General features: G+C 35.7%; 3 protein-coding genes across 4 annotated transcripts in view; all 3 read right to left on the bottom strand.

The window, feature by feature from the left end:
- Positions 1-17,592, bottom strand: part of LOC115443013 (protein tyrosine phosphatase domain-containing protein 1) — a 45,572-nt gene that overhangs the window by 10,095 nt on the left and 17,885 nt on the right. The window lies entirely within an intron of this gene.
- Positions 1,636-3,386, bottom strand: LOC115443014 (retinol dehydrogenase 12-like). Its single transcript, XM_030168281.2, has one exon. It carries the CDS (start codon positions 2,806-2,808, stop codon positions 1,798-1,800), a length of 1,011 nt encoding a protein of 336 aa, XP_030024141.2. The 5' UTR covers positions 2,809-3,386; the 3' UTR covers positions 1,636-1,797.
- Positions 12,398-13,845, bottom strand: LOC115443015 (retinol dehydrogenase 12-like). Its single transcript, XM_037440952.1, has one exon. The coding sequence runs from the start codon at positions 13,447-13,449 to the stop codon at positions 12,451-12,453; it is 999 nt and encodes a 332-aa protein (XP_037296849.1). The 5' UTR covers positions 13,450-13,845; the 3' UTR covers positions 12,398-12,450.

Consider the following 17,592-nt stretch of genomic DNA (forward strand, 5'->3'; position numbering starts at 1 on the left):
ATTTTTTATCGAAAGAATGTACCTTCAAATTGGTCCCATATTTTTTTTTAAAAACTAAAATAATTCTTCACCAACTCTAAAAACGATAACCAGTATATAACTGTTATGATAATTATTTTTTTTTATTTTATGGTGGTTTTGGAGGCGGTTAAATCTTTTGTTACATTTTTTTATTTTTACCTTGGGTTTTATGATATTATTTCCTCATCTCTTGAAATTTGTGCGCACGTAATGTGACATTAATACCTATTGTTTTTGACCTCAGTTCTCTGTGAATCAGTTTTATTACCTTGACCGAGGAAAGACTACGCTACGAGTAAAATACTTGTTCCATCGGAAATATAGAGCAACATCAGGTATTATTAAATACCATCAGTCTTACTTATAAACTTGTTTTAAGGCGATACCTCAAGGTCCATTTTCATACATTTTGTTTCGCCTTTAATCTGGGTAACTAAACAAGTATTGGCAAGTAAAGAATTTAAATTCACGTCTAGTTAGTGATTAGTTCTCGCAGTTGAAGAAAAATGTAAAAATAATTAATAATCATGGATATTTCTGCCTTTAAAATTTCGTCATATTAAATTTTAAAGGCCGAAATATCCATGATTATTAATTATTTTACGTTTTTCTTTCAACTGCGAGAACTAATCACTAACTAGACGTGAATTTAAATTCTTTACTTGCCAATACTTGTTTAGTTACCCAGATTAAAGCCGAAACAAAATGTATGAAAATGGACCTTGAGGTATCGCCTTAACGTTAAGAGGTGGTTAAGGTTATAGCTTAAGGTCCATTTTTCATACATTTTGTTTCACCTTACCAATTTAATACGACGAAATTTTAAAGGCCGAAATATCCATGCATATTAATTATTTTTACGTTTTTCTTTCAACTGCGAGAACTAATCACTAACTAGACGTGAATTTAAATTCTTTACTTGTCAATACTTATTTAGTTACCCAGATTAAAGGTGAAACAAAATGTATGAAAAATGGACCTTAAGTTATAACCTTAAGAATTGCTTAAATAGCTGTCAAAAACATCACCGGTTTCCTAGTTTAAACCTTATTCGGAGGCAAGATGGCGGGTTCTGACATACAGCTGATCGAGTAAATTTGTGTTATAACTAAGCTTTGCGCATTTTTTATCAGTACTACTGTAAATTGACACATTTACTACACTAAGGACCTGTGTCACAAGTTTGAAGTGAACTTTATTTGACATATTGTATTAAAAAGCTAATGGAGATAGTACTCATTTTATTACTATTTCTTTCTGAGCATAGATTAGAGTGTGACTTTTGCATATGATTGGATTATACATTTATATGACTAGTAGTATTTATTCACAAGTTGTGACATAGGCCACAATACCAATAGTTATTATAAGTTTCATATTCCAATGATAATCATTCTAAAAGAGCATCTTTCATTTTAGAACTAGCTGAGCTATTAATACTTAATGTAATATTAATATATCTAATCTTAAAAGTGTCATATGAATAATTGTTTTAAATGCTGTTTTTGTCGTTCTCCTTGTGTTATATAATACACGACACAATAGTATTTTTCTGTCGTAATTGGAGTTAAATACAAACGGTAATTGGTATAATTACTATTTAATAATAATTAATGTCGAGGCCAAATATTTATTCTGTCATATATGATCAGTGACAAAACAAATAATTTTAATTGACAGCAAATAATCAATTTATAGATATATTATTTATAATTACGTTAATATTTACATCACTAAAATCATTATTTACATATAACTTTGTCACAATCTTTCCTATCACGACGCACTTGTGTCTACATCATTAAAAACTGTCAAAGATTTGTCTATTTTTGTCACCATAATACTCTGGTTCCAAATTTTCTCAGCTGCCTCTTCGTTAGTGACTAAGGAATTCCTTGGAGGCACTAGCTTGCAATCTTCAAAGTAGCCTCCAGTTATCTTCTGCACTTCTTTCGACACACATAAATGTAATGTGGTCTGAGCTCCTTCTTCTGGAGTCTTTAATAATGGACCGATCAGAGTCGTCAATACCTTCTTTAAAACATTATTCATTGGCAAAATCTCAGTCCCTACTAACCCAGGATGGAGCGCGTTGACAGTAATTCCTTCAGGCAGTTTTTTAGCCAGGGCTTTGGTCCACAACATCTGGAAGATTTTGCTGTTGCAATACACTCGTAAGGGATTTGTATTGATGCCGTATATGTTGTTCAGATCTGCCCCAATGAGTGCGCATGAGGAAACGTTCACAATTCGACTGGGTCTTGATGCTATCAATTTCCTCATCAGCAACATTGTCAATAGGAACGGCCCGTAGTAGTTTATTTGCATTATAATGTGTACTCCATCTTCTGTGACGTCATTTACTGCTAGAATACCAGCGTTGTTAACTAAAATATCCAAGCGGTTGTAACAATTATTGAAGTCTTCTACAAAAGTTCGAATTTTGCTGAAATTTGCAAGATCTAAGTGTTTGTATTCGACATTGTAATTTCCTGTGCTCTTGATTATGTCGGCGACGGCTGCCTCAGACCGTTGCTGATTGCGGCTGGCTATGATGACCTTGGCACCACGTTTGGCCAGGCCACGGGCTGTCTCCAGGCCTATTCCTGTGTTTCCACCAGTCACAAGTACCACTTTGCCGGTAAGTCTTTCCGTGGATGTACAAATTCCGAATTTATTTCTTATCCACGTTTTTAACACAACGTATATCGCGAAATATATAAGTATTATAATCAAAACAACGAGAAGAATATGTAGTAGCACAGATATAAACACTTGTGGAGACATATTTTTTTGTTTCTACAATGATTATTTTCATTACGTGAGAATGAGTTTTTTTTTACATTACGTGCGTTTCGCAGATCGCGTCGTTGGATACTAAATTATTACAAAAAAATATGACCCACTATCTTGAATTGGTTAATATTTGTTTACCAGTGTAATCTGCCAATCTGCTGCCATCTAGCGAAACATTCGTAAAACAAAACTGTGCTAGGATAGTAAATCTTCAAACAAGTTTGAATTTTGAATTGTTAACACATTAATTTTACAGTTCAATATAGAATGACAGTTATAAAATATTATACAAGTATATTAGCAATATGGATGGTTGTCGCCTTTATTTGTCCTTTGCAGCATGCGTGATTATTATGCAGTTGAAAACTTTAAAGTATGACATCATATTTGTCAGGATCTGGTGCTTTCAAGCGATATTTATAATCGCGTTATTGTTTTTAGGAAAATATTGCGACTGATACGTGGAAAAATGGTAGGAGTTAGTTAATGTAAGGACTTTCGAGTCTATAGAATATACGTCAATGTAATTCTGGTTAGTTATATTTTTCTTACTAATATTATAAATGCGAAAGTTTGTGAGGATGGATGTATGTTTCTTCCTCTTTCACGCAAAAACTACTGAACGGATTTGGATGAAACTTTACAGTAATATTGGTTAAACATCAGAATAACACATAGCCTACAATTTATAATAAATTTGGTCATAATATAACAATAGATATCAAGTTAGTCGGAAAAATAATTATCCCAGAAAACTCCTTCACGCGGACGAAGCCGCGAGCAAAAGCTTTATTGCATAAGTACTGTGAATGGGTAGCGCGAGACACGTGGGAAATTAAGGAGTTTTTTGTACCACTTTTATTTGTAGTAATGGCCGCCCGGCCAAAATAGATCATTTAGATTTAAGGCTGTAGACTAAACTAAACGAATCTGTAGCTGTTACTAAATAAGAAAATTAACCTAACTTGCAATTGGCATAATGTACCTACAACAATAGACACTAAAAAAAAGAACACTTTTTTTTTAAGTGATAAGTAATTATTTTTTTTAAAATAAGTAAATAGTTTAAATAAGCATGTAAATGTTTTTCATGACAAGTTTGAGAAATATATTTTATACACCTTATAATTTCAACAACATTTTCAGGACTAGAAAGTTATTTTTAAATTGAAGGTAGAATTATAGAGACTTAAGTTGAATGAAAAGTAAATTTTAATATAGATATTAAGATTTTTTTTTTGAATTTATCGGTCGCTTTAACGGTGAAGGAAAGTATTGTGAGGAAACCTGCACATCTGAGAAGTTTTCTATAGGAATTTCGAAGGTGTGTGAAGTCTACCAATTCGCACTAGGCCAGCGTGGTGGACTACGGCCTAATCCCTCTCAGTAGTAGAGGAGGCCCGTGCTCAGCAGTGGGCAAGTATATAATACAGGGCTGATATTATTATTATTATACACATGGAATGTCGCAAAATAAAGCGGAATAGCATAAAATATTGATATTATTAAAATTAAACTATTCCGATATCTGATTCTGCTGATCGGACCACTAACAGCTAAAATTTAAATTCCATGTGCAGTCATCCGTAATGCACATAAATTAAAAAGGTCAATAATGTTAATTGAAATTTGCATTATCATTATGCATTTTTGTCTTGTCACCGTTGAGACCTAACTTTTAGTTTTCGTCAGATCCAGTGTGTTTCGTCTCAGATGAACGAAATGAAGGTCTCGACAGAGAAGTAATAAAGAAGACCTTGGATTCTTCAGAATCTACTTTAATAATTGAACAACACAATTAAATTTTGCTTATGACTAGCGCGCACATCGATCGCGGTCAAAGTGGAGTCTGTCATTATTATGCGGGTGGTGGTAAAAAAAATACATATTAATACAATCATCGTACAATTAGGTTACAAGTTACTAGAAAGTCATAAATTGTAACGTTAACGCGGTCAGGCGCGTTGACATCTTCCCCTCGTTGAAAGATCCTCTTCAACTCAGCAGTCATTACCTTCAGGTGCAAGCAAGGGGCAGATGCGCGTAACAGGTCTTCTAAAACTTCCTCGGGTTGTTAGTATGTCCACAACTCGTGAAATGCCGTCTGGTCCAGGAAATAGACGACTCACTCGTCCCATGCGCCAGCATAAGGGAGGTGTACGTTGTCTTCATGCAGCAGGACTAGATCTCCAACGCGTAAGGTATCTGCGTTTTTTCGCCATTTAGATCGCTGTTGGAGTTCGCCGATATATTCCCTTTGCCAACGTTGCCAAAAATGTAGCTGAATTTGTTGCAGTCTCAAATAGCGCTGAAGATTATTACATTTATAGTTATTGAGTGATGGATCTGGCAAAGCATTTAGTGGACGTCCTATCAGAAAATGCCCGGGAGAAAGGAAATGGAAATCATTGGGTGATGATGAAAGTGGACATAAGGGTCTGCTATTTAATATAGCTTCTACTTGTGCAAAGAGCGTAGAAATCTCTTCAAACGTTAAGTGGGTATTACCCATGACACGCTTAATGTGATATTTCGCGGATTTAACTCCGGCCTCCCAGAGACCACCGAAATGTGGAGTATAAGCAGGAGAAAATACGAATTTTATGCCTTCGTTTTCTGCAAAGTCGCTAACAGGTTCTTGTGTATTTTTTAGAAAAGAACCAATTTCTTTGGACGCTGCCAAAAAATTTCGTCCATTATCACAAAATATTTCCGTCGGCTTGCCTCGTGTAGCAATAAATCTCCGTAATGTTAATATAAATGCATCCTTCGACAAATCGCTAACGGCTTCTAGATGCATGCATTTATACCTAAAGCACACGAATAAACATAAATAGGTTTTGGTTACTCTAGCACCTCGACCCTTTTTATTAATCGTGTAAAAGGGTCCCGCGAAATCTACGCCAACAGTGCGAAAAGGAAAGTCTGGTGTAATACGTTGTATAGGCAAGCTTCCCATCATAGGAGTCATTAGTTTTCCTTGTAAGCGGCGGCAGGTAAGGCAGCTGTGTACTGTACGCCGAGCTAAATGCCTTCTATTGATTGGCCATATAGTTTCTCTAACACATGCTAGGAGCACTTGGGGTCCTGCATGCATATTACAGTAGTGTAGATATTTAAAATATAATTTACTTAAATGATGTGAGGCATGCATAAGAATAGGATGCCTCTTGGAGTAATCGTAATTAGACAGGTCGATTCTGCCACCAACTCGGATTAATTTGTCATTGTCTAAAAAGGGAGCTAGTGACAAGATAGACGACTTATTGCTGAGAGATTTATTTTTAATTAGAATGTCATATTCATGCGCAAACGACTCTTGTTGTGCTGTTCTACATAATGTTATAAACGCCGTGTGCATCTCGTCTAATGTAAGCCTACCAGTAATTTTGTTTGTCGAATAGCGTGTATTGTGAATAAATCTTAAAACATATGCGAAAGAACGTCGAAGTTTGTTAAATGAAGAGAATTTATTAAAAAAAATATTACTTTCCATACCAACGGCAGAATTTGACTTAATTTCGGGAATATCAGACTCGTCAATCAAATCATGGAGTTTAGGCCAATCACTCTCAGCCTTTATAAGGAAATTTGGGCCTGACCACCACAAGTCCTTACTGCTGATTTGGTCTGGGTCCACACCTCTTGAAATCAAATCTGCGGGATTTTGGTCAGTGGGTACATAACGCCAAGAAGTGCTATTGGTAATTTCACAAATTTCAACAACTCTATTAGAAACAAAGGTTTTTAATTTTCTTGTATTACCTTGAAGCCAACTGAGAACAACACAAGAATCGCACCAATGAACTACTCTATTTACTTTGTATCTTAATGAACTGATAACAGATTTACATAGCTTTGCAGCCAACAAGGCAGCACAAAGCTCCAGACGTGGTATAGTAGTGGGCTTTAAGGGACATACCTTGGATTTAGCACATAATAATTTTACTTCCAATTCACCAAGTGAATTGACAGAGCGCATATAAATGCACGCACCAAGAGCTACCTGTGAAGCGTCACTGAATGTGTGAATCTCTATAATATCTGGAGATGTACATAGAACTCGTCTAGGTATGTGTAAACTCGATAAACATTCAAGATTATTAATAAACCTATTCCATGAGGTTTGGATGGATGAATTCACCGGTTCATCCCAGTCAGCCCTGCTGAGCCATAGGGATTGCAGTAATATTTTCGGTAAAATAATGCAGGGACTAAGAAGCCCTAATGGGTCAAAGATTTTAAATGACGTTGAAAGTATCAGTCGCTTCGTAATTTCCTGATTATGATTGGATGAAGAAATTGGGATATGTAGCGTATCAGATTTAGGGTTCCAACTCAAACCTAAAGTGTTTGATGATTCACTTATAATTACATTATGATCTTTATCATCTCGGACTGAATTTAATATGCTAAATAAATTGGATTTGTACTTGCGTAGGTTAAAGCAGCCCGAAGCTAGGGTCGATGATACGGTATGTTGTATATGGAGTAATTCTGTCTCATTATCTGAGCCAGTTATTAAATCGTCGACATAAAAGTCGTTCTTAATGATGGTACTGATTAGGGGATCACTACAATGTTCGCCTAATGTACTTAAGCATTTTGTGCTTAAATATGCCGCACTTGCAAGACCGTACGTAACGGTCTCGAGGCGAAATGTTTCGATGGGCTTTGCTTCGTCTTCTCTCCACAAAATCAATTGCAGGTTGCGGTCGCGCTCGTCTAATTCTGTCTGGCGGTACATCTTTTCGATGTCTCCAGTTAGTAAGTATTTGTATTGTCGTGCTCGAATTAGGATAGAAAAAAGAGAGCTCTGCACATTGGGACCTACTAATTGCAAGTCATTGAGAGAAAACCCGGAATTTGTGCTTGCGGACCCATCGAAAACAACGCGAATTTTTGTGGTTTCGCTATTTTGTTTAAAAACTGCATGATGGCATAAAAAATATGAGGGATTTGGATTCTTGATTGGACATTTTTCTAAATGACCTAAATTCATATACTCATTTATAAAATTTACATATTGTGATTTCAATTCTAAATTTTTCCGAAAACGACCTTCAAGAGCCAACAATCGTTTTTTAGCCATACCGTATGAGTCGCCCAAACAATCTGGTGTGTCTATCAAAGGGAGTCGAACACAGAACCTTCCTGTTTTTAGACGATAAGTGTTAGAATAAAAATGATTTTCACATAGCTTTTCGGTTAAACATAAATATGGCTTGTGGGGAATTTCTTCAAGTTCCCAAAATTTTGTTAATTGATTCTGAATAGAATCTTGATCATTACTTGTGACTGCTACGTTGCAATGAACAACGTTTAGTTGCATATCTCCCATATAAGATGGCACTACACGACCTGCAAAGAGCCAACCCAATTTTGAAGCTCGAAGGTTGGGCAAGTTGGAGCCTAGAGCAATTTCATTATGCCCCAACAAATCCCAAAATAAGTCAACTCCTATTAAAACATCTATAGAAGCAGGTTGATTGAAATAGGGATCAGCTAGCTTTATGCCTTTTGGTAGTTTCAAATCCTTTATGTCAATGTAGCGATTGGGAATTGTGCCTGTTAATTGATCGAGGACATAAAATGATTGGATTACCTTGTAATTATTGTCAGTCAATGAACTTAACTGAGTGACACAGCTTTGATTTACCTTTTCAATTAGATTATTACCGATGCCAATAATATTAATAGAATTGATTGGGGTGGAGTCAAGAGAAAGCCTATTCATAAGTGACTGAGTTATGAATGACGATTGAACACCACAGTCTAAAAGAGCACGAGCAATTAAATTTTTCTTAGTACGTGGATTTGTTATTCTGACCATAGCAGTTGATAAGAGAACTTGATTTGGATGGATGTCTTGTTTTACTAAGCTACTATGCGCAGATAAATTTTCATTGATAATGGTAGCCTTAGTTTCATTTGTATTTAAGTTAGGTGAATGCAAAAGTGTATTGTGTTTGCGTTTACATTCACGGCAAGGACCTAATCTACACATACGAACATTGTGTCCTTCTCGCAAACAATTGGAGCACAAGTTATGTCTCTGTGCTTCTGCCCTTCGATCCTGAACACTTTTCGATTTAAAGGTAGGGCAATCATAAATCCTATGATTCTGGTTACAGACAACACATAGGCGGATAGATTGAGATATAGCATTTTGATATGTATGCGTGGTAGGTTTTATAGTGTGTGTAGCGCCACTTGACTGTCGCGTATGGTGTTGATCTGCCTTGAGTTTCTCAAGCTTACCTAAGTACATATTTTCTAGAACATCAGCGCGATCAATCAGAAATTTCTTAAATTGGTTTAAGGTGGGCATTTTAGATGTTTTTCGAAATTCTTCCCACTTTAATGCAGTATGGTTATCTAATTTTGAGGCGACAAGATAAACAATTAACGTATCCCAATGTTCAGTGGGCTGACCCAAGTTAGCTAATGCTCGTAAATTTTTTGTGACATGATCAACCAAAGAACGTAGTGACTTGTCGGTTGCTCTTGTTAATGAAGCGATATTGAATATAGATGCAAGATGATGATGGAGTAGTTGATCCTTATTATCGAAGCGATCGCATAAAAGTTCCCATGCAATCTTATAATTGGCTTCAGATATTTCTAGGTTAGAGATAACACGAGCCGCCTCACCTTCCAAGTACGAGGATAAATAGGTGAACTTATGTATAGGTTTAATACGTTCATTGTTATGAATCAAAGACAAGTAAGTATCGCGAAATGCAAGCCAGCGAAAATAGGCGCCATCGAATTTAGCAATTTGTATTTCTGGTAATTTAAATTCTGAATCATGGCAGCTTAATGAACAGTCATGATGATGAGATACATTATGCGAAGAAGAATCATTGTTATCGTTATTGTGCTTACTGAGTATATCCTCAGCAAGCGCAAGATGTGCCGTAAAAATTTGTTCGATATCATCACGTTCATTAATCTCACTTTCTAAATTTTCACAATTGATGACTTCAATTTGGCTCTGAAGTTCATCAAATTTGGTGGACATATCTCGAACCTTCTGAGTATTAATTTTCAGTTCTTTAACTTGCACGCTTGATAATTTTGCAGGACAGATAATATCCAGATATTTCCTAAATTTTGTCAAACGACCCTTAATTGAGCTACGTTTAACATTTAATTCTTTTAATTGTTTTAAATTGCTGTCATCGTTTGTAGCCATTATTAAAATTTGGCTATGAAAAATTAATTAAACCAATAAACTATAAAAATTGAAAGTTTGTATAAATAACGCCTAGTTATAATGCGAATAGTTTCGTAAGTACTGAATAGAACCGTTAACTGACTTAATGCAGAAAAATACGGAATAAAATTTATGCCAAATAGTAATAAAAATTTCCTTAGCTGTTACTCCTCATCGGTGACACTCGGAGGCTGGATAACAATGCAGAATGTTCAGGTGATACACGTGGATGTTTCGTGTTGCGATCAACTCAACAAGGCCATGCAGACTTGTAGCAAAGTCGTTAGCAACGCCGTACCACACTGAAATAGTCGGCACAGACGATTATAAGTATTTTGTAATGACGAATGAAGTACTAATTGCTAGGGTTTCTGACTTCACTACTCGTGGGATAGCGTGATGAATCTTATTTCAATTAATTTCTAATTGAAAGTAAAGTAACTAAATGCAATGTCTGTTTTAGCAGATATAATGATTATATATCATGAACTTAATTAATATTTAGTGATGTTGAGGGTAATTAATAAACTTTCTTTCGTAATTTTACTTTTAATATTTAGGATTTCTGCGTCATAATTACATTAATAGTTACCGTTTTGTGAATTTATCGTGTATGTAAATTGTTTAAATGCAATCGTTAATATGCAGCTAACGTTAATTTATATGATTTTATTGCACAAGTAGAATACGTAACGGAACAATGCACGATGATTTTAGTAATTTACGTAGGATATTAATTGGGTAACGGATGAGGAACGGCACTTATCTGAATGACGCAATGCTGCTTTCGATCACTTTAAATCCAAATTGATGTTAGTTGTTGGCAGTATTCACTCCAGCTGGATACAATAATTCCAGTAGTTTGTAGACTGGTTGACGCTGTATTTTGAATCTTGACGTTGGTGCTAAGGCTGGCACGGCGCTTCCAATGCTGACCGACCTGGCTGGCTTAGTTGTCAAATATGGGTGATGCGTCCCGTTGACCTCTGGTTCACATTGACGTGAAAACGTGTTCTTGTATCCAACGGTTTTGTATAATTTTATGTTGTCCTGTCACGGTCGCCAATGTTTCGTCTCAGATGAACGAAATGAAGGTCTCGACAGAGAAGTAATAAAGAAGACCTTGGATTCTTCAGAATCTACTTTAATAATTGAACAACACAATTAAATTTTGCTTATGACTAGCGCGCACATCGATCGCGGTCAAAGTGGAGTCTGTCATTATTATGCGGGTGGTGGTAAAAAAAATACATATTAATACAATCATCGTACAATTAGGTTACAAGTTACTAGAAAGTCATAAATTGCAACGTTAACGCGGTCAGGCGCGTTGACACAGTGTAAATATAAAGCAAGAAAAATATAATCTGGAGCATTAATAAAAGTATTATATAATCTAGTATCTGTTGATATATTACACAATATATTTAATAACTAACAGCCGTTTTCAATAAACGATCTCAATCTCAACCTTCATTCGATTCCGAGAATGAACCAATCAAAATAACTCATTTGTAAGCTTGTCAAAAAAACTTTGTTATGATTGGTCGAGTATTGAGATAGACCAAGAAAAAAAATATTGTGATCGTTTATTGAAAATCGCATATAGAAAATGTATTCAGAACCAAATCTGAAATGCTATAAAGTTCAAATGTAGCTTTGTTGTCATTGACGATTGAGATGGTTATTTTAACTAAAAATAAAAGAGGTTTGTTAAAATAATAATAGAACAATGTGGATTTCATAATTAATACCTATTTTTAGTGATTGAATGGATCCCATTTATATCATAAAAATCTTTTTTTTTTAATTTTTTCATTAAAAATATCAGTATGAAGTTTGATTACACGAGGTAGAGAGTATTGTTGAATTATATAATTGTTGCTAAACTCTTTCCACATTTATACACTATCCCCCTTATTCATAGACGTTTTTTATCTAATGACCGAGTAAGGCTGTGATAACAAGTCTGTTTCTCAGTACTGACGGCATGGCAGTCTTCGCAGTGCGTAGACGTAGGGCCGATGTGATTGGCTAATATTGAAATACAACAATAATAACCAATCACAACGGCCCTGTGTCTATTTCTCAGAGCCGTTGGGCACTGATAAAACAGGCTTGTTATCACAGCTTTACTTCGTCCTTAGATAAAAAACGTTTATGAATAAGGGGGTATACATATAGAATAAATTTTGTCGTGTATTCATCTATTGTTTACAGGTATATTATCTTTTGTTCAAGGCTTCGTCCTCGTGAAACAGTTTTCCCGAGATAAATATGCCGCCATATATTTACCCGGGATAAAAGTAGCCTATGTTCTTCCCAGGGTCTCTGACTATCTCTATGCAGATACTTAGTTTATAATATTTCTTTACAAGCTTGTAAAGCTTGAATGCTTTATTTGACCATCTTACTTATAATGGTAGTACAGGACTCTTTGTTAAAAACATACTTTTGTTCCAAACTCCTTCTACTAAATTGTCATTACGCGCCAAATTGGCAACATCACATTGTTTGCAATCAACAAAATACTTTCCCGAAACGTTGTCTAATTTCTCCGACACACACAAATGTATTGAAGTCTGCGCACCCTCTTTTGCTGTTTTAAAGAACACTGTAAGCATAAAATGCAGTATACTCCTTAACCAGGGCTTTAGTCTTCTAAATATATCAGTCTTTACTGCACCTGGATGCAAGCAGTTGACCGTCACTCCTGAGGGAAGACGTTTTGCCAACGCCCGTGTCCAGAGAACGTCACACAATTTACTGTTAGCATATGTCTGCAACTGACGGTTTGTACCAGCTCCATCAAAATTTTCCATAGAGATTTTTCCAAAACCATGAAATAATGACGTCAGTATCACTATGCGACTCGGTTTTGAAGATATTAGCTTGGGTAACAACAGATTAGTGAGGAGAAATGGTCCGAAATAGTTGACTTGCATTACAATGTCGATGCCGTCTTCTGTAAGCCGGTTTTTGAGACCCGCACAGCCCGCGTTATTCACCAAAATGTCCAGACGCTCGTAGTTTCTGTTAAAAACTTCAGCAAATTTTCTAATGTTGTTAAATTCAGTGAGATCCAACTGTAGATACTCCACGTCGGTGTTTCCAGTTGTCTTGATAATATCTTGGACGGCGTCCATTGATTTTTTTCCATCTCTGCTGGCGATAATAACTTTGGCCCCCCGTCTGGCAAGATCTCTGGCAGTTTCGAGTCCGATGCCAGCGTTTCCTCCAGTAACTAGTGCTGTCTTCCCGTTTAGCTTTGCCTTTGATTGGCAAACACCTTTTATTGGTTCCATCCATAGTCTCAAACCCACTATAATTGTCAAAGATAATCCTACTAAAGCCAACAAAACATAAAATAAATATTTAATGACAGCAAACGCGGCGAGGATTACAAACGACATTGTGGTCAATTGAAACTAGCCTACTGGACGTAATATATGCGTGCTTCTGTATTTAATGTGACGACTTATTTTACAAAGTAGTGACGATTTGAAAGTAAAATCTTATTTAATTTCATTGTTCTAACACAGTGGTGTCCAAAGCTGACTGGATCGCGATCCACGTATTCATTTATTTAATGACACACCAACAGCATATGCATTAATAAATTACTAATAACACCGTTATACAAAATCAATTCTGATCTACATGTCCATCAATGAATATTTTTTTAATAGGTTAATTAACCTAACCTAACAAAGTTCCTAATTCTTGACACACCTTTTGACAACCTTGAAGTAACTTTTAATGCTTAATTAACAAGGAGATAGGTTTCAATAAGAATTTTAGTTACTTTTTCATACGTGCACGGCGAACTGATCCACTGAAACTGATGGTAAGTGGAGCGGGGTCCAATAGAATATCCTGACGAGAGATGATAGTTGTATATTTTACGATTTACTTGCAATTCACCAGCATAAGCCATGGATGAAACTATCTGGCCTCAGTGATGAGACAAGTAAGTCGTGAGTGTAACAACTCGATGGGGCCTTATTCTCTATCCCGCACGTTATTTAAACAGTGTGTAACAAGCACGTAACACAACGCATCATGTTTAGGACTATAGAAATTTGGCTTACAGAATACCATTCCACGCACATATCTCGATGTTAACATGACACGGCCGCGTTACGCGTTTACACTATCATACAGAATAAGGGCCAAGTTTGAACAAGAACGCGGCGTGGCAATGCACGACGTTATACAGATGTCATACATGTCAAGAGACTTATTTATATATCTACATTGCTCGCGGCTTCGTCCGCGTCAAAGAGTTTTCCGGGATAAAAATCCCGATACATATTTTCCCGGGAAAAAATTTGCTTATATCCTTCCCAGGGTCTTCTTCACCTATCTCCATGCCAAATTAAAATACGTTGGGTAATTTTTAAGTTTACCGATCTTATTAAATACCTTTTACTGTCGATTTCGCGTGCGGTTTGAAATAAATATATTAATAAAAGCTATCCTTTCTTTGATTCAAACTTACCAAGTCGTAACGGACAAACTTACCTACTTTTACATTGATTTTAGTATGGATGTACTATTGATTAAACTACTCGATTATTACGCAAACCTCGCATTATTGTTCCATCACGCAGGAAATGTTTATAGCCGTAATTACAAACAATTATGTTAAACATTAACTTGAACATCTGTACATTATTGATCAAAGGATAGTAGTCATGGATGGTTCTTTGAAGTCTTAGGTGACCCAGTGCCGTAGTTAAGAATTGGCGATAGGGCTCGGACCCAAGATTCCTATTTTTCTTTTTTTTTTATAAATCTGACTACGATTGTTAGCTTAGCAGGGCCGGTTTGTACACACCGGACTTTAGGGGTGCTTTAGGCACTTGAACCCTTAAAAATTAAGTGACAATGACGGCGACCACCTAATGGTTCACGAACCTCGTCTCAGGACGGTCACTAGGAGAGGATTAGGCATCAATCGGTTATCTAGAGGTACGTAAGGCGAACTACAATTTACCTATTATCGTCGGCACGCTGGCCGGAACTATCATAAGGGTCGGGGGGCGGGGAACGCAGCGAGGACAGAACTATGGTCTTGTGGAGTGTAAGAGCTTCTAGTGCTCGTGCTTAAGCCGGATAGCCAGAGTTATCTCGTCCTCTAGGTATGTAAGAACTGAACGCAGCTGTATCCATTTCGCGCGGTCGAAAGTGTATTTCGAGTTTAGTCTAATGAGCGGGTTTGGATGATTGATCGCCCGACCGATACTAAACATTAAAAAAATAGTTTCTAATTGTAGTAAAAGTTACTTAGAAGAGATCTTATCGTGTTAAAATACATTGTGTTAAACAGTAAGTAAATTACTTAAATTACTAAACTATATTAGTTAGAGGAATATTGTATTTCCAGCAGAGTAACGTTCTAGTCTATGTCTTACAAAGAACTGACTCACAACTATTCTGCTACCGCATTTATAAATTTACAAATGTGTCAAATCAGCAATTTTATAATTTATTGATAAATCCAAAAATACTAATTAATGATAAAAATAGTGTAATAAAACAGATCAATAATTATAGAGGTAGCAGATAGTGTTTAATAATTATATAATTACAATATTCTAGTATTAACCGTCACATGATAATTTAGTACTGTGGGTATTTGTTAACAATTATTTCTTAAATCTGTAGCAATAAAACCGTCTATTGAATTTACACTAGTAATGAAGGTTCTAATATTACCGTGTGAATATTATAGTTTTTATTCAAGTAGTTAATTTCTAATTAAGATTCCTATCTATGTATTCTATCATCATTTTTAAATAAAGAATTAAATGTCGTTTTATTTGAATGTGTTAATTCCTGAGTTTCTATTGTTCCAATTCTGAAAATTTCAAAAAGGAATTTCCACTCCATGACGCCTTGTAAAAGCAAAAAGACCTATGTATATTATTAGTCCATTGGAAAGTTACATTTGGGGTTGCGTTTTTTAGAGGACGCAATTTTATTTTTTTGAAGTGTAGGGGGGGTCAGTGTAAAGCTAAAACCAAGTTTGTGGGGTCGCCACCCTTGTCCCACGGCCGCCATTTTGAAAATAGGGGTTGAAATGGTTTTTACGATGTATTTCTTAAACTATTTATCTGACAAAAAAAAAATTATAAATTTTGTCGTAGAAACTATAAATAAAAAAGTATAAGTGAAAATGTTAAGAAATTCAATGTTAAGCAATGTCCATTGCAATGTCATCAGAACGTGTGTTTATAAGGTTCATAATACTTTTTTTGTACTCTCATTAATACCCAAATACCCAAGGGACCATTAGGGAACAAAAGAACATCTGCCTGCTATTATTATTATTATTTCTAACCTCTCTTATTGTAAGAATAGCTGATAATATTGTGTTGAAGTTGTCGTTCAACTTATATCTTTTAGTTTCTCCGAATTGTGCATCTTGGCGATAGAAAGCACGACCAGCAAAATGGAAATTGTTGGGTAGCGTTTGCCATAGTTACATTATCATAAAATTATGCGAATTATAATTTTATGATAATGTAACTATGGGCAACGCTAAGAATACGTGTCGTAAAAATCACGTCCAACCAATTTTTTTTTGTGCTGAAGTCTTCAGCAATACGCGTATAATTTGTTTTTATATGTATTTAAAAAACGATGTGATACCTATTCCTACCACAGTGTAAACAGTTATAGTGGACGGCTCGAATGATTCTTAAAATACGACATGATCGTCTAAATCTGTACAGTATGATCCTATCTAACGATTATTTCTAGCAATAATGGCGTACAATAATTGCTAGCAAAAATTGATTCGTCTAAATTAAGCTTAAGGAGGGTCCAAGTGCTGACACGCGTTGTATGAAGAAAATTGTCGTTAAAATTTAAATCAAGGGTATTTATAATATTTAAGACATTATTATTTATTCAGCCTTATTGACGTGTTACTCAAAAAGTTTATTTTTTATTTTTGTTGCTTTAGTAGGCATACGAGCGAGCTGGCTACCTGATGTTAGGCAGCCCATGGCCTAAAGTAATGTTCATGCCTAATTTGACATTAGATTTGAATTTTTCATCGTTACTGGCTTGGTTTTTACCGAATACCCCGTCCCTTACTCAGGTGCGAAAGATTAGATTCAGGAAAAACTAAAACTTTTAGTAAACCTTCGTTATTTTGTTATAATAGTAGATAACTACCAGCTCTGTATTTTATAGTGTTCATTGGTAAGCATTGGTCTCCTTTGCCATTGAGAGGGTTTAGGCTTTATTCCATATCGCTGACCTAGTGCAAGTTGGTAGACTTCATATACCTTTGAAATTCATATGGAAAAACTCTTATATCATGTATGTTGGCTCCTGATATTTTTTCTTAGGATGAAGGCGAGCGATAATTTTTAAAAAAATACTCAGCTAATTTCGAAACGTTACGGGTGTGTGCCTTGCAGGAGCAGCTGCGGACGAAGACTTTGACATTTCCGTTAGAGGAAGCCTGCAGCCGTCTCTAATGCGCTGTAGAGGGCCATCGCGGAATTTTAGTTGGTATGCCGTGCGTTGTATATAATTAG

This window comes from Manduca sexta, chromosome 4, assembly GCF_014839805.1.
Source record: "Manduca sexta isolate Smith_Timp_Sample1 chromosome 4, JHU_Msex_v1.0, whole genome shotgun sequence".
In the NCBI taxonomy this organism is placed as follows: Eukaryota; Metazoa; Arthropoda; class Insecta; order Lepidoptera; family Sphingidae; genus Manduca; species Manduca sexta.